Below are 21,739 nucleotides of genomic sequence, written 5' to 3' on the forward strand. Positions count from 1 at the left end.
CCTGGTGGGACCTTAGAAATCCAATGTGGGAGACAGGACTTTGGATCCTTTTGCTTTCTTCCAGTAATTCAAGAGAGCTGACAGCTGCCTTAAGCAGCCAGCTGAGGATTTCCCCCCAGGGCTGTTAGGCTGGCTGGGAATCACAGGAACTCTGTATGTTCTTGTCACAGACATCCTAGCTCATCTCCCTCCCCCATGCCTCTGCCGGGCTGTACTGACCACTGCTCCAGCATACCTAAGGACTTATCCATAGAATTTTGAATTTGATGTAGGATTTGATGGGAACCTGGTGTAATGACTGGAAATTTGTAGCTTTTGTTTTGTTTATCCTCTGAATAGTTTTCTTTTCTGTAATTAGGCAAACTGGATCCTGAACTACTGTACAGGGGCAGCAGCATAACCTTTTGTGAACACTGTTTTGATCTTCAGTGTTGATCTTTAACTTCTTTACAATATCTTGCAAAGCATAAAAGGAAAAGACCTGCAAGAGTTTACATAAGCTACTGGATATAAACACACTGTTAAAGATTTTCTCCCTGTTCAGATTTTTCTCCTGTGCTGATGTTTCTTTATTCTTCCTGGGGGCAAATCTGAGAGTGACTCTCTACTAAGTTTTGGGACAATATTTGCAATATGAGTCTGGATTCTTACATCTTTCAGCCTTTCTCACAAGTAGCATCTTAAGCACGTTTGTTCATTACCAAAAAAGGCATTTTGAAAGACGTTTATTCCTTTAACAGACCTTCATGTAAGGAGGCTCTGTCAAGCAGTGGAAATTGGAGGTAACTGGCTTACTGCATGGAAAATGAATTCATTCATCAAGTCTGCTCCTTGTATGGGCCATCTTTCAAGTCAGTTTTACATTTCAGTGAGATGGGCGTTCTTATAAATGAATTTTCTTTTACCGGTTATTTTTTCATTATAAAAGAGGGTGCACTGTACAGCATATTTTTGTGTGGAACACAGGAAAGCAGTCTGATTCCATACAGAGATTGTTTTGTGCTGTTTCCATTGAATTGTTTGTGTATAGTAAGAACGTGGCAGGCCATTTATTTGCTTTGCATTTCTTTTAAATGCACCTATCTGGTGCTCCTGGTCTTGTACAAAAAGGGATGAAAATAATTTAAAATCTCCCCTAAATGATCATGATTCAAATTAAATTTTAAACAAAATGGTACCCTTTATTCCCTTTAATTCTTTCTATCCCACTGTCTCCTCCTGGGAATGTAGATATGCCTTGCAGCATGCCCCCTGAAAGTTAACAGATTAGTTGAGGATCCATCTTCATTCAATGTGATCTTGCCACCAGCCCCAAATTTATAAATCCAGAGGGCTGTCGATTTGAGCACCTCAGTTGATCTCATCTGATAAAGTATCACTTGCAGAGAGATATGATATCACTTTGTTAAGTCACTGTACATTTAGGGCTCGAAAGGTCAATCCTAGCTCCTTGAATTTCTGGTGTGTCAAAGTAGCAATTAGAACAGTAACTATCCTATGTAGAATTAGTGTTAAGCATCATAAGAAAACTAGTTACCTCATCTTCTTGAATGCACTATGTTGTATTTCATTTTATAAATATGTGTGAGGGCAAATATTGTTTTTATTCCTCTAGTTGCTTGTGAAATTTAGCAACTTCTTAATAGGAAAAAAGTCTTAATTTTGAAAATGGGCAGAAAGATAAATCAAAGTTATTTTTTAACTTCAAGCAAGATTATGAAGACAGATAATACTGCATTTGTACTGCAAGAAGAATCAGATAGGTTTTTCATCCAGCGCTGAACCTAGTCTGGAATGCATCCTGAAGATGCTAAATACATGTGGAGGGTGAATGAAGGCACTTGATACAGGATTAGATGGGAGAGAGGGGGCGGAGAAATTGGAACATGAAACTTGCCTGCCTCAAGCTACTTTTGCATAACTGCAATAAACATATCAGTTATTATGTTCAAGATTACATGTCAGAAGTATTGTTAGTGCTATAATTATGGAGACAAGGGTCTGATGCTCCTTCCTCTCGGTCTGGTGCAGAGATGGGAAAAATTGCTGGAAAAAGTCACAGTGAGAATATACTTATGAAAAAAGTGGTTGTGCATGAACACCTCAGTTCCCTTTTTGAAGCTGTCCATACATAAAAGATTGAGGAATGATGATTAGATAATGGAAACCGAGCATCATAAAATGGCATATTTTACCTATAGTGGAGCTTTTATTCTGTAAAAAAAAACTAGGATTGGTTAATCCTGCTCTGTGATTTCTCTCTCCTTCTGGCTATAGGGAAATGGGCTGATGGTGTCATGAATTTCACACGTGAGTGCTTTCTTTTCTGCAAATTGGATTTCACATTTTGACTTTCATTTTCCATTTTTATACTAATTAACTAATAATATTTTATGTGGAATTAAAGTATGATGTTGAACCACAACAAGCATAGCTCCAACAAGAAATTAAGGTTGCATGAGTGTTTCCATTCTAAAGGTTTATTTTCAGATGCTGAAAGCTGAAATCTTGCACCTTTGTTCTCATCCTGGGAGTAATATGCTGATGTTGTTTAAAGTCTTAGCAAAAATGGTTCTACCATTTTTAGAATGGAAGGTCTGAAAGTAGATAATTTTGGCCATTATTAAAAAAGAAAAAGTTGCATTTTTTTTTTGAAGAAGAAGCAGCAGTTTGGTGGGAAGTGGTAAAAGTTTGGTCAGACCAGTTCATAGTTACTGGATACATGTTCCAGAAATCTGTTGAAAATCTCTATTGATTTGACAGAGTAGTATGGGCTTAGAAATTCTATGCACAGATCCTGTTTCTTGTTCTATGAAAATGGAATGTTGGTCAGTTATTAGTAAAATAAATTGGCAATATGCATCCATATGTTCTATGGAAATTCTCATTTAATATATGATTTCTTAACGTCCTGTTGACTTTCATATGATGTAGACATGTAAGAAATCTCATGGAATTTTGTTTTAATTCAATGTTGTAAATGGAATATGATCTATATAAAGGTGTATGGAATAAGGCAGAATTCCACAAGAATTCTTCTTGTGCTGAGTGTGTATATTGTGCAGCCCAGCATTCTCTTGTGTCTTGGAAATAGTTTTACATGTTTAAATCATTTTATTAAAGCCCAAACCTAAGAAATTACAAGAATATGATGGTTGTAAATCATACTCCTGACAGAATTCTGTGCCCCCGCAGAGGTGCAGAATTCATATGGCCCACATATTTCTGTGCCCCTCGTGCAAAAAAATGCAAAAGAAATCTGCAGGGGGATACGTGCCTCTTCCCTGGCAGCCCAGGCATTGTGTCTGTTCCAGTGTGCCTGGAGCAGCCTCAGAAATGCAAATCACTGTGGGAGGGGCTGGGCATGTGTGCCTGTGAGGGAGACCTTGATCACCATTGGGGGGCGGGGCTGGGCATGGGTGCATGCCTGCCAACAACTGGGGCTCGCTGGGGGCATGGAGGGGTAGGTGGTCTTATTATGCAGGAGGAAGGCTCTTTCCCCATGCAGAAATGTAGCAGCTTTCACCGTAGTAACATTGTTAATGTTCCTATTATTAGTTAACTGTTCCCATTCTCAGTCAATTCCCCCAGGAGCATAAAACTTGTAAAAGTTTTAAGGCCCCTACATTGCCAGAGTGATGTAAAGCCTTAGAGATGACAGCAAGGGAATCAGCTAGGAAGATCTATATGCTTTCTCACTCTTTTTCTGTGCCAAAGTGGCACAGTGGGGTTAGAAACAGCTCAGGATTTATTTTACTTACCCAGTTAAAAAAAAGACTTTGAGGGCAAATAAAACATTTACCAAGAAGTCAATAAAATGTCAAGACAATCAGAAGCAAGCACTTCCCAAGGTACCCAGCCCAGTCCAGGACAATGAGTAGCAAAACTGTATGACTTTCATGTGTGAAAATCTGAGCAATTTAAAATTACATTCTCCTTCCCCCCCCCCCCCATGTTTGGTGTTGTGTGATGTAATTTAAATGAAAATCCAGGTTTATAACTGGACTGCAGGGTATAAGTTACCAAGTGTTTGTAACATAACTTTCATGTGTTTAGGAAATGCTGAATAGTTATTGTGACTTTTTTTCTTTATTGTAGTTTAAATAAATTACCAAAACAATTGAAAGTGGTGTGATTATATTGCATTATTTTGACAAATAAAATATGCAGAATTTTTTAGAATTTTAAATTTTTGGCGCAGAATCTGCCCCAGAGTAAAATCAGTTCAGTCAAATGTCTGGAAATGTTAAAAATAACTGGCAGCATTTGTATGAGTTTGGCAGAGGGAGGAATGATTCTGTTTTTCTTTGCTCCATGCAATTAATTGCCCTTTTGTAATTTAAACACCACTGATTATTAAAATGAATCTTTTTAGGATGGTGACATGTAAGAGGTGAGAATTTACTTTGTATTTAAAATTTAACAAATGAAAAAAAAACTGTTTAGCTTTAAAAATGTAGGTATTGCACATGCGTTTTGACTATTTTTTTATTTGGTGTACCGGAAGGTTTTTTTGTGCATTCATATCTGCACTTTGGTTTCCTAATTCTTATTGGCAAATAACCTATAGTGTCTGAAAGATTAAGGACTCTTTAAAATACATATGGACAAACTTTCAAAAGGGTAGTGCATTCCCTATTATTATGTTCCATACTACATCTGCTTTTGACAAACCAGGTCTTAAAATATCAAAATAGTACTGTATTAGAGGGGTAGCCATGTTAGTCTGGATCTGTAAAAGCAGCAAAGAGTCCTGTGGCACCTTATAAACTAACAGACGTATTGGAGCATGAGCTTTCATGGTTGAATACCCACTTCGTCGGATGCATGACGGATGCATAGTACTGGTGCATTTTAAAATAAGACATCAGAAGAGAACTTTTCCCTGTCTTCATTGAGTTTGCAGAGTCCCTGTTTCAAATGTCTTCCTAACTGAAAGCAATAAAACAGAGATGAGCAATAAGGTGTCTTTTAAAATAATTCATTAGTTTCAAATATTAAGACTTCATAAAGAAAAGGGGATCAATCTTGCAAACCTTTATTCAAGTGATATTGGGTATACTCATTAGAATAAGAACTGCTAATTTGAATTAAGCTTCAAAAGGACTGAGATAAATATACAGAATTCTTGCAAATTGTTTGTTTTGTTAATGAATCCTCTACTCCCAGCCAATAGGTCACTCAATGCACTCCTTTCTTGTCTAAAAATAACATCATAATAAAATTATAAAAACTAAACTCTGCAACCAGATGACCAAAGTATGCAGCTCCCTTCCCTGCCAAGACCTCTGTGGTGTTTTGGTCCCTTACTGGTAGTGTTACCTCATTTGGGTTACAAATAAATACTGTTTTTGATGATATCCCCATGGACCCACATCCCACTCCAATTGAAGTCCAGGGTAGCCTTTTTACTTCCGTATATCCTGGGAACTGGATTGGTGGCACAGCTGCTGCTTCTTACATTGACTTGTGACGCATTCCAGTAAACGTGTGTCTCTGATTTCTCTCTTTACTAGATGTCATTCACTGTAGAAGCCTTTATAGATATTTCATGCTATAGGAATTCGAGAGCTAGGTATCACGTGTTGCCTAGCAACAAGCATCCCACTTTCTATGACTCTTGCTTCTCTTTCACTTATAATCAAAATAACAATGAAAATCGTAATATGAAGCACTAAGTTTATCTTCAGAAATATTTAGACTAAACTTCAGATAATTTTTATGACAAACTAACTGCAGCAATATGTAAAAAAGCCTTAATAATAATTAATAAATAAACCTACCCTTAGACACAAAGAAAATAAACCCCAACCAAGAATTTTAAGAGAAGATACTATGAAAAGCAACTAGCAGCTTTGTAAGAACAAACTTAAATACTTGGCCCCATTGTAACAGGTTAGTACTGTATATATTAAAAGTGTCCTTTCAGTCCCATATAAGACTATAAATTTGAATGTTAACATTTAATAAATACATATTGGCATATTAACCTATTCTTTGTTCCATCTGGCAAAATATTGCAATCAGAGCAGACAAAACAGTGGTTCACAATCTGAATAATAATCTTAAATACCTTTCTGACAGAAGCCCTAATGGCACACTGGGTTGATTCTTAGTTTTGACTGGTATGAATTAGAACAGTCTGGAAGTCCTTTTTTGAAGTTACACAACACATACAATCTTTTAGTAGCCCCTGGCAACTACATAGTTTCAGAATCTCTGAAGAACCACTAGTCTACAGGGCCGCCCAGAGGAGGGAGCAAGTGAGGCAATTTTCTCCAGGCCCTGGGCTCTGCAGGGGCCCTCACGAGAATGGCTGAGGCTCCCTTCCCGGCCCGACCCCGCCTCCGCCCCTCTCCCGGAGCCTCAGCGCATCCAGGAGCATCCCTGGACAGCTGCAGTGTGGCTCCGGCGGGGCCTGAGCTCCTCCCCGCTCAGAGCCGCATGGTAAGGGGGCAAGACTGCGAGCTCCAGCAGGGCCTGAGCTCCCTCCGCTCGGCCTGGAGCTTGCAGCCCCGCCCCCTTACCACACGGCTCTGAACGGGGGGGAGCTCAGGCCCTGCCGGAGCCACGCTGCTGCTGTCCAGGGACGCTCCTGGATGCGCTGAGGTGAGGGGGGAGCCGGGGGTAAGGGGCTGGGGGGATTGGATAAGGGATAGGGAGTCCTGGGGACAGTCAGGGGACAGGGAGGGGGCAGAGGTTGGGGGGTGGTCAAGGGATAGAGAATTGAGGGGATGGATCATGGGCATTCCAGGGGTCTGTCAGGACTCAGAGGTGGGGTTGATAGGGGTCGGGGCAGTCAGGGGACAAGGAGCAGGGGTGGGGTCCCGGGTGGTGGTTGGGGGGGGTCTTTGGGGGACGGTCAGGGGACAAGGAGCAGGATGGGTCAGGGATTCTGAGGGGGGTGGGCAGTTGGGGGGCAGGAAGTGGGTGGGGATTGAATAGGGGGCAGGGCCAGGCTGTTTGAGAAGCACAGCCTTCCCTACCCTAAAGCTCATTCAGCAGTTTGAGTCTTGCAGAAAAGCCAAGCTGTTAGCTTTTCCATTAGGGCTACCATCCCTTTCACTTCTCAAATGCCAAATTATAGTCTATATTTAATTTCAGTGCCATAGGGAGATTCATGTCAGGGGAGGGTAGCTTCATTTAAAATTAGCCACTGGGGGAGAGATCACATGAGAAGAGCAATATCCTACACCACCTACCTCCTTCCCAACCCTACCAAGGGAGACCCTCCTCCCCTGCATTCCCTGAGGCTTCAGAAGGGTTAATTCAGTGGTTCTCAAACTTTTGTACTGGTGACCCTTTCACATAGCAAACCTCTGAGTGTGACCCCGCCCTCTTATAAATTAAAAACACTTTTTAATATATTTAACACTATTATAAATGCTGGAGGCAAAGCGGGGTTTGAGGTGGAGGCTGACAGCTTGCGACCCCCAGTAATAACCTCGTGACCCCCTGAGGGGTCCCGACCCACAGTTTGAGAACCCCTGTGTTAATTTAATTTTAGCACCTTGTGCCCATTCACATGCATGTGCAATTTTGAGCTTTTCAGTTTTCACAACATAGGCTCATCCCAGATTCTGGAACAAGCTCAAATGCTCAGTTCGTGGAGTATGTACATAAGCTATACTAAAGACAAACCCATGGTAACCGTCTCCTGTTTGTGAGGGATCCCATGGAGCCAGTCTCTAGGAAACAGATAAATGCATGGAGGTTAAGTCCATTAATGACTATTAGCCAGGATGGGTAAGGAATGGTGTCCCTAGTCTCTGTTTGTCAGAGGGTAGAGATGGATGGCAGGAGAGAGATCACTTGACCTGTTAGGTTCACTCCCTCTGGGGCACTTGGCATTGGCAATTGTCGGTAGACAGGATACTGGGCTGGATGGACCTTTGGTTTGACCCAATATGGCTGTTCTTATGCTCTAACATAAATGAACGCAAAGTGCCTTTTAGCATTAGCTGATGCTGAGAACCAGTGATACCTTGTAAAGAAGTTTTCTCAAAACTGGGTTTGTGCCGAGATGTGGAAGGTTTATTTTTCCCAGGGCCGCCCGTGGGGGGGGGGGAGCAAGTCAGGCAATTTGCCCCGGGCCTTGCAGGGGCCCCCATGAGAATATAGTATTATATAGTATTGCAATTTTTTTTATGGAAGGGGCCCCTGAAATTGCTTTGCCCCAGGCACCCTGAATCCTCTGGGCGGCCCTGCTAGTCTGTATTATCCATGAAGCTTTTGAATTTAGTTGTGAATTAGAAATCCAGTGAAGAGGTCAAGCCTGGGGTGTCTAGTACTAATGGTGCTGCTGGAGATTTGAATTGGGAAGTCCCTTCCTGCAGATTTTCACTTCCAGAAAGGAAGAGAGCACCTTGTCTTGGTCTCAAACAACCCAGTTCCCAATCTAATGCTCAGAGCATCATTGATGAGATTTGAAGAAGTCATATTCAGCCCTCCTCCTCGGGGAGGATTGCTGGGACTCAGGGCCTTTGAAGATTGGGAAAATAGCATAAGTGCAAACTTAAGGGAAACCAATAAGACAAAATGCTTCCTTCTTATAATAAACTAAATGATTTGACAAAGTGATTCATAAGCCTGGATATTTCCAAAGATGAGATTTGCTGTCTAGAGAATATAGGTATTGAAATCCTGATTCAGTAAGGCTCTTAAGCCTGTGAGTAGCATATTGCATTGCTATAGCCCAGCTTGGGGGTGACAGAGGCATGTACTACAGAGGCTAGGTCATCTTCTGCAAGGATGGGTCATCTCTTTGCCAGCCAGAAATGATGAAAAGTGTTCAACGTGGACACTGCTATGTGAATGGTTAGTAGGAATGCAGGAGCACTCCTAAACTACTATCTGTATTGATCAGTTGTGGCTGTGTGCCTTCAGCTGAAAGAGACTGTTCTGCAGCGTCCAACTCTTCCCAATGCTTTCTTCTGCCCACCAGTCTTGTTCAGGTTCAGCTTCAGCCAGCTATGCTTCAGGCATGGGTTGATCTCAGCCAAGTGGAGGGTCAGTTCTGTGACAGTGACGTTATTTGAAGTGAAGAAAAGATAGTGTCACCTGCATAACGTAAGGATTGGGCTCTTTTGCCCAAATCCTGGAAAGAGGAATTTAACGCAGGAATAACCCTCTAATTGTGCTAGTGAGCATTTCTCAATGAATTTATAAAAAAATAAATTCTGTATAAATATCACTTTCATATTTCCAGTATATTAACTATTTATGACTGGGTTTGCCTCTGCAGCATCCCTTCATGCCTATCAGGGCATGACTCAGCCAGGTGCAGGTCTCTGTTGGTAGGTCGCTATCTCTTGTGAGGTCTGAGGTAGTGGTGCTTTAGCTCAGGAGTCAAATCACACTTCAGTTCTACCACTCCCAGAGAGTAAAAAAATCAGGATAAAAAACAGCTCAAAACAGGTCATTCAATGAATATTCTGTGGGATCCTGCTGTTCTGTTCAGGGCTTGCCTTCAAGTAGTCCATACTTTATTTGGTCCCCCAGCAACCTGTCGTTCCTTCTAGCAGAAGGCTTATCTGACTGACAGGCTTTGCTTACACTCTGGGTTGCAACCAGGCTTTTCTCACATCAGGAGAAGTGGAGCTCTGCCCTCCTTCCTCATCAGCCCAGAACTGGGGTCTCCTCCTTTTAAGTCCCCTCTTTATGCCTGACATCTGCTGAAGGTGTAGGGAGGTGGGGGCAGATGGATCTACAGGCTCTTATAAATACTCTTGTTGCCATTGTGGGGCCTATCTGCATCATCAAACTTTTCTATTTTGATGAATCAATATTAGGTATTATTTATAATTTAAAAAATATATTCTCAAAGTAGAGAGAGAAACAAAAAATATATAGTATGTTCATTCAAAGTCTATACATTAATAAGATCAACCTGATATTTCATTTCTGAATCTGACCCAGTACATGTTTTCCGTCCCCCAATGGTAATGTTTTGCGAGTCAGTGAAGGTGTTTGACATGCTGGAAATACCTTAGTATTACTCTGTTACCCGTAAGATCACATGTGGATTGGAATTTCAATTCCTGATGGTTTTCTGCTGGTGGGAAAACAAGCCTATGGCAAATATGTGATAGCTTTCATAAATGTTTACAAGTTTTTAAAATTCTGAAACCCTAGTTTTATGAAGATAGCTAGTTTTTGGTTGGAAAGGGATACAACTCTGTGTTTTCTTTCTGCCAGTTCTCATCAGTCTGAGGCCTGGTCTACACTACAAAGTTAGGTTGACGTAAACTATCTTGTGTTTGTGCATGTGTTTACACTTAAATTTTTCTCCAACCAATGCAAACTCTCCATTACATTGTCATAGTAACACCAGCTCCGTGAGCCGCATTGAGCAATGGTTGAATTACTGAGGTCAGTACAGAGTAACTGTAGATGCTGAGTTACTTACGTTGATTTTACCAGTCCTCCAGCCGCGGTCCCACAATGCCTGACAATGAGTGCTCTGGTCACAATTGTTAACTCCACTGCCTAGGGGTAATGGAGATCGGAAGCCACTCCCCCCCCTTTAAAACCCAACACATTTTTTAAATGGCTTTTCCTGGTTGTTCATGTTGGCAAGCCCACCTGTAGCCGCTCTCCATTGTCGTGTGCAACTACCCAGTTAACCATGCCAGCTACACAATTCAGATGCATTCCAGCCTGGAGGAGACAGTAGATTTTGGATCTCCTGGGCCGGTGGGAAGAAGAGACTGTTCAAGCACAGTTACAGGCCAGCTGTAGAAATTTGGATATCTATGAGCACATTGCACGGGGAGTGCAGGAGAAGGGGTACAACGGGGAGCAGCAGAAGTGCTGCCTGAAAGCAAAGGAACCGCAGCAGGCATATCAGAAGGCCAAAGAGGACAACAACTGATCCAGTGCCAAGCCTCAGATCTGCCTCTTTTGCAAAGAGCTGCATGCGATACTTTGTGAAGACCCTACCACTACCTGCATACACCATGGATACCTCCGAGGAGCCCGAGTCAAAGGTCCCTGGCATGAACAACAAGGATTGAGATGGAGCAAGAGGATGGGGGACATGTGACCGGAGGGCTCCATTATGCTTTGAGCCAGAGCCTGTCTGAGACTCCACCACAGTCCAGTCAGTCCTGGCAGTCGAGCATGGGTGATCCCAAAGCAGGGGAAGGAATCTTTGGTAAGTGTGTAAGTTTATTTCCCATTGCATCCCCAGCTTAGCAGGACACAGCTATCAACTTTTCATTAATTCACAACAAAGAGAGATAGAGTTGTTATCTGCTTTTCCTTCCCCTGTAGAGTTAGGCCGGGGCGTCCCGGAGCAGTTTACGTACACAGATGTCTCTGAAATCCTTCTGAGAGCTCTTGATGAAACTTCCATGGCGGTGCTCTGCAATCCTCTCCCAAAGATTTCTCGGGATGGCGGCCTTATTTCTTCCTCCACAGTAGGACACTTTTTTCCCCATTCCAGTTGGCTATAACTTTGGCAGGCAGCATTGCAGTAAACAGTCTAGCAGCATATGGCCCCAGGTACCTTTGGGACACCAGCAGCAGCTCTGCCCTCTGTGCCTTTGTTACCTTCAGGAATGAGATATCAGCTAAAATCACCATCACCTGTGGAAAATGGTGCTGTATTCAGCGACACTGACTTATACTCCCATATAGTTTAATGCATTTCCCTTACCCCTAGCAGGCCATATTCACCGTGGCTGGTGCTGTGAGTCGCACCATGCACAATCACTCTGAAGCACAAGTGTCAGTAATCAAGTCTTGTTTAAAACTTTAGGGGAGCAAGGGAAGGGAGTTCTGAATCTAACTTTCAATTTCCGTTCAGACTATACAGACAATGGTACCTCTTTGTGTTTTATCTGTATTTATGGCTGTTGCGGTCTTGAGGGGTTCCCCCTCCACACTCTTGGAATGCCTGATACAGATGAGGAGGAGAAAGAAGAGGACTTGGAATGACATGTTCAGTGAGATCCTGCAAGCCAGTGCTGCATCATCCTCCATGAGCAGAGGGCTTGGAGGATGAATATTGCAGACTGTATAGAGAGGAAAAGAGCAGAAAGGCCCAGGAGTCTCACCAGGAAAAGGAGAGGGAGATGCATCAGGGCATAATGGGGCTTCTCTGGCTGCAGACTCTTGTGGACCTACAATCCTGTGCTTGCCTCCATTTGCAGGCCATGGAGTACTACAGAGTGCAGCACCTCCCTACAACCACCCTGCACATTCCACGTGGCATCAGGGGCCGCATCCCTATCCCTACCACTCTACACAGGGAGACATTAAGGGCAACAACAGCTTCAGATACATCAACTGTGGCTCTCACAGGTTACTGTACGTGTAGCTAAAATGGACATGAATGTTCCTTCCTCCATAAATTTATTAAGGTTTTAATGTATTTGCTTTTAAATTGCACAGAATTTCTTAAGGTGTTTTCATTAGTCAATAAAACTGTATTGTTTGGTAAATAGCTCATCTTTATTGATTCCCAACATATACTGCATAATGTCTGGCGGTAGTGAAAGTACCCATTTACTTGTTGTTGTACACTGTGACACAACTTATAGGATCAGTGACAAACACAGTGTAATAATGATAAATGTACAGGAAGCACCACAACATTAATTGGTGCATTGTCAGTATTATATTCATAGATGTGCACCAAGCACCATGCAATTCCTAACAGGCCTCCAAACTGTAGGGCCAGATGAAGCACAGTACACCATAATGCATTACTGTGGCTCGCAGTTAGTGTTCTTTCAAAGCCTCCCTAAGCCGTATAGCTCCACATTGAGCTGTTTTGATAGCCCGTGTGTCTGGCTGTTCAAACTCCTCCACCTCAGTGGCAACTTTCCCCCACCTTTTCTTCACATGTATTGTGCAGGACGCAGTAGGCAGCTATAACTGTTCTGATATATTGGTTACTGAGATCCAGTCTAGTGGGTAAACAACATCAGCGAACCTTCAATCTACCAAAAGAACATCCAACTGTCATTCCCCTGAGCCGTTAGGCAAATCTATCTTTGATGCTGTTGAGGTGGTCAGCGTGCAGCTTCATGAGCTGGGGAGTAAGGGGTAGGCTAGGTCCCCCAGGATCACTATGGGCATTTCAACAACACCAATGTTAATCCATTGGCTGGAAAAGAAAGTACCTGCTTGTAACTTTCTGAACCGTCCTCTGTTCTTAAAGATGTGTGCGTCATGCACCTTCCCTGATTGGCCAATGCTGATGTTGGTGAAACATTCCTGGTGTTCTGACAGCGCTTGCATAACCATAGAAAAATAGCCCTTTCTGTTTGATGTACTATGTGACAAGTGGTCTGGTGCCAGAATAGGGATATGCATGCCATCTATTGCTGCAGCACAGTTTGGGAACCCCATTGCTGCAAATCCATTCATTGTGTCCTGCACATTGTTGAGGGTCATGGTCCTGCATAGCAGGAGATGATTAATGGCCCTGCACCCTTGCATGACAGTTGCCCTGCCAGTGGACTTTCCAACTCCCAAACAATTTTCCACTGACCGGTACCAATCTGGCATTGCAAGTTTCCAGAGTGCGATCGCCACTCCACTGTCAAGTGCAGCTCTCATTCTGGTGTCTCTGTGCTGTAGGGCTGGGTAATCTCAGCACACAGATCTAGGAATGTGGCCTTGCACATCTGAAAGTTCTGCAGCCACTGCTCTTCATCCCAAGCCTGCATTACGATGCGATCCCACCTTTATCGGTATTTCTTTGGCCCAGAAGCAGTGCTCCACCATTTGCCGCTGCTCTATGAATGCCACCATCAATCTGCCCTCCAGGAAATCATCATGTTCCCCATGGCTCTTCTTGTGGCTCTGCAGATACTGGAGGTTCATGTATCCTGTGCTTGCAATGCTCATGACAATAGCCTCCATGCTTCTGTCAGAGATGGTGGACCATGACAAGTCCTTTGTGGATGGAATTTTCAAAATAAGTACAAAAATTTTGTGATAGAGATGGCATTGGAGAAAGTTGCATGATGGGAACTTGACTCTGCAGTCCCAGTCACCCCCTTTGCTACTTGTTTCTGTCCCACCACACATTGCCAAAACTTCCCAAAAAACAGTGTGCTGGACTGTGGTGAGTTGCACACTGCGTTACCTGCATTGAAACAAGCACTCCTAGTGAGTATGTGCAGTCTCGATGCACGTGCACAAGTGATATGCTAACTGCTGCAGCTTTGTGGAAATGTAACTTGCATTAGCAAAAATTTGTAGTGTAAACCTGGCCTGACACGTTTCATGTTTGTTAGAGACTTTGCTCTGTGATTACACAGAAAGCCCTTGGTCATTTAAGGGTTTTAGATCAAACAAATAATGTTGTTCTTGTTTCCAATCCTCTTATTTTGTGCTTTAGGTTTTTTGCTGGTACTAAAAGCCATATTTGCAAAATGATACTGCATGTAAGTGCTCCTATTTGGACTTTTCACATCACGTTCCATTTACTACTTAAAACAAAACAAGTATTCCATAGCAGCCTTATTTAAACCTGGAAGAATAAATTGTCTTAAAAAATCCAGGAAGTGTTTCTTGGTGGTAATATAATTGACAAAAGGAGTATATTTTGTATTTGTAAGTGGTGTGATTTTTCGTTGGTACTTTTATGAGAGTTGCATGTTCTCAGCACATCTGACAATCAGGCCATTTTATGACAGGATTACTAGAGGCATGTCTACCCTGTACACTAAGCCAGGGTCTGTGGGACCTGGACTTGTAGACTCAGTGTTTCTAAGCCCATGCTTGAGCATTTGCACTTTATTGTAAACCTGGGTTTACAATTGCTAGACCTGGGTGTCTCAGCCATGCTAAAGCATCCATACTGCACTATGCAGACATTCTGACCCAGGTCTGTGACTTGAGCTGTGTCCACACTGCAATACGACAGTGCTTGAACCCGAGGTGCAGCGGGACTTGGTCTCTGACTCTTTCCCGCCCCACACCCCGCAGGCCAGGTCCTGAGTGGTTGCTAACCTGAGTCAAGCTGATCTGGGTGTAGATGGAAGATGGGTTTGGCCTCAAACCTGATTGAGATCCCAGGCTCAGTGTGCAGTGTAGATATACTGTCTGAGTTTGAAATTGCAATTTGATGTCTAGCTTTTCATTTCCAGTTCAAATCCAGACCAAGTCATACGTAATCAACATTTTTACCTTTTAATATCTCAATGGTGGCTTGTGCGAATTAAAGTGGTAGCAGGTATCCATATTGCAACTAATCCTAATTGGCACCAATCTCATTGGACAGGCCAAGGACTGAATATATGCCCTGGAGAATTAATTCCCTGTTCATCCTTAAAGTGTGTGGGTTGATGCACAACCATGGGGCAGTATTGTGGGAAACCTGATTGTTGGGGTTTGTGATGTGCTTACACTGTCTGAGGACTTGGGCCAGCCAGGAACATTTTCATGAGCCTTCAATCTCACATACAAAGAGAATGAAAAAAAACAGGCATTCTAAAGGTGAAAGGGAACTAATAATTCAGTGCTCAGTAAATTGAGTAAACAGTAACACGCAGAGGGAAATATATAAGCAACACCAATCATTGTTAATGAAGGAACCTTTTCACCAGGCGGGGGTGGGGAGGGGGAATTGTATATGATTTAATAATGTAAAACAGATTCAGCTATGATTAGTAAAATAGCTACACTTAAGCGGTTTGGAAACACACATCCCTGTTCTCATTATTACCATAGCCAGAGTGAGCTAATAGGACTTCCAGCATTCACTGGTAACATGAAGCTAGGTTGCACTGTAGGATGTTTGTGTAGCAAAATAACTGATGAGAAAATATGGAGAACTGGAAACAATTACAGGTCAAAGGACACCCTATGAAGCTTTGAAATACTGTAATATTTAATATCAGAGGGGTAGCCGTGTTAGTCTGGTTCTGTAGAAGCAGCAAAGAATCCTGTGGCACCTTATAGACTAACAGACGTTTTGCAGCATGAGCTTTCGTGGGTGAATACCCACTTCTTCAGATGCAAGTGGTGGAAATTTCCTGGGGCAGGTATATATAAGCAAGCAAGAAGCAAGCTAGAGATAACGAGGTTAGATCAATCAGGGTGGATGAGGCCCTGTTCTAGCAATTGAGGTGTGAAAACCAAGGGAGGAGAAACTGGTTCTGTAATTGGCAAGCCATTCACAGTCTTTGTTTAGTCCTGAGCTGATGGTGTCAAATTTGCAGATGAACTGGAGCTCAGCAGTTTCTCTTTGAAGTCTGGTCCTAAAGTTTTTTTGCTGTAGGATGGCCACCTTAAGATCTGCTATTGTGTGGCCAGGGAGGTTGAAGTGTTCTCCTACAGGTTTTTGTATATTGCCATTCCTAATGTCTGATTTGTGTCCATTTATCCTTTTCCTTAGAGACTGTCCAGTTTGGCCGATGTACATAGCAGAGGGGCATTGCTGGCATATGATGGCATATATTACATTGGTGGAAGTGCAGGTGAATGAACCGGTGATGTTGTGGCTGATCTGGTTTGGTCCTGTGATGGTGTTGCTGGTGTAGATATGTGGGCAGAGTTGGCGTCGAGGTTTGTTGCATGGATTGGTTCCTGAGCTAGAGTTACTATGGTGCGGTGTGCAGTTGCTGGTGAGAATATGCTTCAGGTTGGCAGGTTGTCTGTGGGCGAGAACTGGTCTGCCACCCAAGGCCTGTGAAAGTGTGGGATCATTGTCCAGGATGGGTTGTAGATCCCTGATGATGCGTTGTAGGGGTTTTAGCTGGGGACTGTATGTGATGGCTAGTGGAGTCCTGTTGGTTTCTTTCTTGGGTTTGTCTTCTAGTAGGAGGCTTCTGGGTACACATCTGGCTCTGTTGATCTGTTTCCTTATTTCCTCGTGTGGGTATTGTAGTCTTGAGAATGCTTGGTGGAGATTTTCTAGGTGTTGGTCTCTGTCTGCGGGGTTAGAGCAGATACGGTTGTACCTCAGTGCTTGGCTGTAGACAATGGATCTTGTGGTGTGTCCGGGATGGAAGCTGGAGGCATGAAGGTAGGCATAGCGGTCGGTAGGTTTTCGGTATAGGGTGGTGTTGATGTGACCATCACTTATTTGCACCGTGGTGTCTAGGAAGTGGACCTCCCGTGTAGATTGGTCCAGGCTGAGGTTGATGGAGGGGTGGAAGCTGTTGAAATCGTGGTGGAATTTTTCCAGAGTCTCCTTCCCATGGGTCCAGATGATGAAGATGTCATCAATGTAGCGTAGGTAGAGAAGGGGCGTGAGTGGACGGGAGCTGAGGAAGCGTTGTTCCAGGTCGGCCATAAAAATATTGGCATATTGTGGGGCCATACGGGTGCCCATAGCGGTGCCACTGATCTGGAGATATATATTGTCAGCAAATTTGAAATAGTTGTGTGTGAGGATAAAGCCACAGAGCTCAGCAACCAGGTGTGCTGTGGCATCATCAGGGATACTGTTCCTGACAGCTTGTATTCCATCAGTATGTGGGATGTTTGTGTAGAGAGCCTCTACATCCATGGTGGCCAGGATGGTGTTTTCTGGAAGGTCACCAATGCATTGTAGTTTCCTCAGGAAATCAGTGGTGTCACGGAGATAGCTGGGAGTGCTGGTAGCATAGGGTCTGAGTAGAGAGTCTACATATCCAGACAGTCCTTCAGTGAGTAATATTCAGTAATATTTAATGTAACAGTTTTGTGACTGAGTCCTTTCGCAGTCAGGTTAGATAATCATACCATGTGTATACATTTAGGACACAGAAAACCTGGCTCAGGTATCCAGTATTTGGATGTTGGCACAGAATGGGGCTGCTAGGAAGTCAAAGGCATCTCCCTACAGTGTGCAATTCAAAATAAAATAACAAAAAAAATAAAAAAAAATTTAGACATTGCTCAATGCTCACTGGCTCAGTTGTAAGCCAAAGAAAATTTGCCTCATGAAATGGAAATTCTGAAGCAATTCAAATAATGCCAAAGGAGATTAAACAAAAAAGATACTCTCCAAGATACATCAAAGATAGGACAAATACTCTACAGTAGTTAGAACACTCCAAGCCTACAGAATTTAATTAAATGTAGTGAGATCATTGTTTCTAGGGAATTTGCAACCATTTGTGACTCATATTAATGTTAATTTGGAACTTACATTTATTTTATTTCTAAAAAAGATTGGATTAAAAGTTATTAAGTTATATAGATTTGGTGCTTAATGACTGGGATGTTAGTGGGTTTCATTAATGTTTACTATCTTTGCATCTTTTCCAGATTCTCATATAGTTTTAAAGGTAAAAGGCTGTTCAGTATGTTTAAACCTGATAGCTATGTTAATGTATGTATAGCAGTAATGAAACACTGGGTTATGGCTTAAAAATGAATAGGTTATATATGCTATCACTATTGGAGAGACAGCATCAGTTTGAAAAAAAATCAAGTTATCACAGATTATTTATACTAGCTCTCTGACAACAGAGTTAGTCTTGAATTCACACAGCTTACTTTATTAAAGGGGACATATGAAAGTAAAAGTCCATTCCAGTTATATCCATACATTCTGGCAAGAGGGTTTAAGGCAGGGGTTGGCAACCTCTGGCACGCGGCTCGCCAGGGTAAGCACCCTGGCGGGCTGGGCCAGTTTGTTTACCTGCCGCGTTGGCAGGTTTGGCCAACCGCGGCTCCCACTGGCCGCGGTTTGCCGTCCCAGCCAATGGGGGCGTTGGGAAGCGGCGCGGGTGAGGGATGTGCTGGCCGCAGCTTCCTGCCACCCCCATTGGCCTGGGACTGCGAACCGCAGTGAGAGGGAGCCACGATCGGCCGAACCTGCTGATACAGCAGGTAAACAAACTGGCCTGGCCCACCAGGGTGTTTACCCTGGCAAGCCGTGTGTCAGCGGTTGCCGACCCCTGATTTAAGGCGTAGTGCCAAGAAATTAAAGGCCACAGTTTGGGATTCTTTATTTTTTTTAAAGGTTTTTTAAAGGCTTTACAGAAATTAGACTATACTATGCAAAATTAACTGTATTTTTATATTATATCTAATCTGAAGAAGCAAAGAAAATAAAACTATTTTGTCAAGTATCAGAGGGGTAGCCGTGTTAGTCTGGTTCTGTAGAAGCAGCAAAGAATCCTGTGGCACCTTATAGACTAACAGACGTTTTGCAGCATGAGCTTTCGTGGGTGAATACCCACTTTTTGCATCTGAAGAAGTGGGTATTCACCCACGAAAGCTCATGCTGCAAAACGTCTGTTAGTCTATAAGGTGCCACAGGAAACTATTTTGTCTGTTTCTTTTTATGTCATATAATTTTTTCCCCATGGCTTAATGCTGAACTATGAAATTTTTTTACCACATATAGTGGGAGCCGCGATCGGCTGAATCTGCCGATGCGGCAGGTAAACAAACTGGCCTGGCCCGCCAGGGTGTTTACCATGGCGAGCCGTGTGCCAGAGGTTGCCGACCCCTGTTCTAGGGAATGAGTTTTATTAGCAAGAAACTTGTCTCAAACAGCAAATATTAATCAGATCTTGCAGAATATTTTAAATAATTTTGAAATCAAAATTGTAAGTACTTGAAATGGACACCTGCTAAAGAGTTACTCCATCCAATCACGCAGTATAAATATATCATGTGACCTATTGTCCATGCAAAGAAGCTCAAATTTTGAACACTCAAGTAACTACTCAGAAATTGAATTGACAGAAAAATATTGACTAAAACATCAATTAATTGAAAAGCACGAGACATAACTTAGTATTTGAAATATTCAGCCTGCTTTATTTAAAATATTGAAAAACAGTTCTTTTCCAATGTTTCACCGCAGAGTAAATCCCTGTGTTTTTGCAAAAGTAGGCAATAAAAGTTGAGAAACAAAAATAAAACATTGAAGAAGTTACATCTGCTCAGTGCCCATTTCCTAATTCATTCAGAATTATTGATTTTTATTTTTCAGGATTGAAGTGGATCTAGGAACGAATGGATGACTGAGTATTCATATGAAGAGGAAAGCCATAAAAGTTTGTTGACAATTTTACAACAATATGCATTATAAATATTACTGCTAGCATCAGAAATAAATATTTTCTTTAAAAGCACATTAAGTGAAGTAATTAATGTTCATTTTCCTGTTGTCTGTCAGACGAGGTTCTGTTGACAAATAATTTATATGGGGTTTAATGATACACTTTCTGATACTTTTAAAAAACTAAGTTTTCAAAAGAAAACAGAAAATTAAGTGAAAGTATTCAGGTGGGAATGCTTATTTTTATTTGAAAAGTATGCTTTGGGATAAATTCTATGCTGGTTTAAGTCTGTTGCTATTCCATTGACATCGGAAGGGTTGAATGGCATGAGATTCCAGGGTGTTTCTTCTTTACGTGCACAACGTTGAAGTAATTGTTAAATGGAGGATATCTTCCATTACAGATGCTAGTTATGCAGCTTAATGCATTGTTGGATGAATGCAATGATGAGTTGGATGAATGCCAAACTGATAAGTGCGGTATGAGAAACTGAATAGAATAGGATATCTTAGTTAGATATTTGGTGCTTTTTGATCTTTCTCTGGAGTATCGTCTTTTAAAAGTAGGGTGGGTGTTTCTGCAGCATCAATTTCCCGTGATTATAAGGGAACAGGTACTGGTGGGCCTCGGTAATTCACTGTCCTTAATTTGCATGCTTTATAAAATGATTAATTTCAGTATGTTTTGAAATCTGTCTCTGTCCTCTGAGGTAATGGCTACTAATACTTAGCTGTGATACTACTTTAACCAGTGTCCCTTCAAGGCTGCTTACAGGAAACTGTCTTTGCTTCCCTGTCTGCATAGAGTAAATACATCGTAATGGCAAATACAATCGGCAGTACCATGATTTGGAGTACAGCCACTCATTTAAGAAGAGCATTTTGAAAGATCTAATGATTACCGTCAGCTGGTGTGAAACAGATTTAAGCAAAGCTTTCCTCATTCTCATGCATTCCAATTACAGAAACAAAACTAAGTTTTTCCTGGAAGGGCAATACCTGTGGGAAGCAAGAGTTTTCATTCTATGCATTGTCCCAAAGTGGTTCACCATGGCAACGAGACCAGTACTCTCCTGAGGTCATTTGGATAAGGATGCTAATTTATTTAGATAGACAAGGTGGGTGAGTAATATCTTTTACTGGCACAAATTCGGTTGGTGAGAGAGACAAGCTTTCGCACTACACAGAACTCTTCTTCAAGTCTGGGAAAGGTATGCAGAGTGTGAAGTGGCCACTTCACCTTGAATGGTCCCTTAGAATGCCCATTAACTACTTATGCTAAATTATATGTTCCATCTTGTATTTAGCTGTGACACTGAGTACCTTTCCCTGACCTGAAGAAGAGTTCTGTGTAGCTTGAAAGCTCAACTCTCTCACCACCTTGTCTTTCTAGTATCCTGTGTCTGACACTGCTATAACGACACTGCATATTTACTTAGATCAGGGGTCTCAAACTCAAATTACCATGAAGGCCACGTGAGGACTAGTACATTGGCCCGAGGGCCGCATTACTGACACCTCCCCCCTGCCGCCCTCGGCCCCACCCCCATTCCACCCCTTCCATGAGGCCCCTTCCCTGCCCCCATTCCAACCCCTTCCCCGAAATCCCCACCTCAACTCCGCCCCCTCGCTGACCCCAGGGGATGCAGGAGGGGTGTGGGGTATGGCAGGGGCTCAGGGCAGGGAGTTGGTGTGGGGTGCAGGAGGGGTGAGGGGTGCAGCAGGGGGTTCAGGGCAGGGGGTCGGGTGCAGGGAAGGGGCTTGGGGTGCAGG

The 21,739-nt window shown here is 42.7% G+C and overlaps 1 protein-coding gene across 3 annotated transcripts in view; it reads left to right on the forward strand.

Annotated features, from left to right (window-relative positions):
* The window catches only part of KLF12 (Kruppel like factor 12), a 422,474-nt gene that overhangs the window by 83,348 nt on the left and 317,387 nt on the right, over positions 1–21,739 (forward strand). For all 3 annotated transcript variants that reach the window (XM_045011495.1, XM_045011488.1, XR_006578411.1), the window contains exon 2: positions 19,898–19,961. In XM_045011495.1, coding sequence (XP_044867430.1) covers positions 19,941–19,961 — 21 coding nt within the window. In that variant the 5' untranslated portion in view covers positions 19,898–19,940. The remainder of the gene's footprint in view (positions 1–19,897; positions 19,962–21,739) is intronic.

This window comes from Mauremys mutica, chromosome 1 (assembly GCF_020497125.1).
Source record: "Mauremys mutica isolate MM-2020 ecotype Southern chromosome 1, ASM2049712v1, whole genome shotgun sequence".
Taxonomy (NCBI): Eukaryota; Metazoa; Chordata; order Testudines; family Geoemydidae; genus Mauremys; species Mauremys mutica.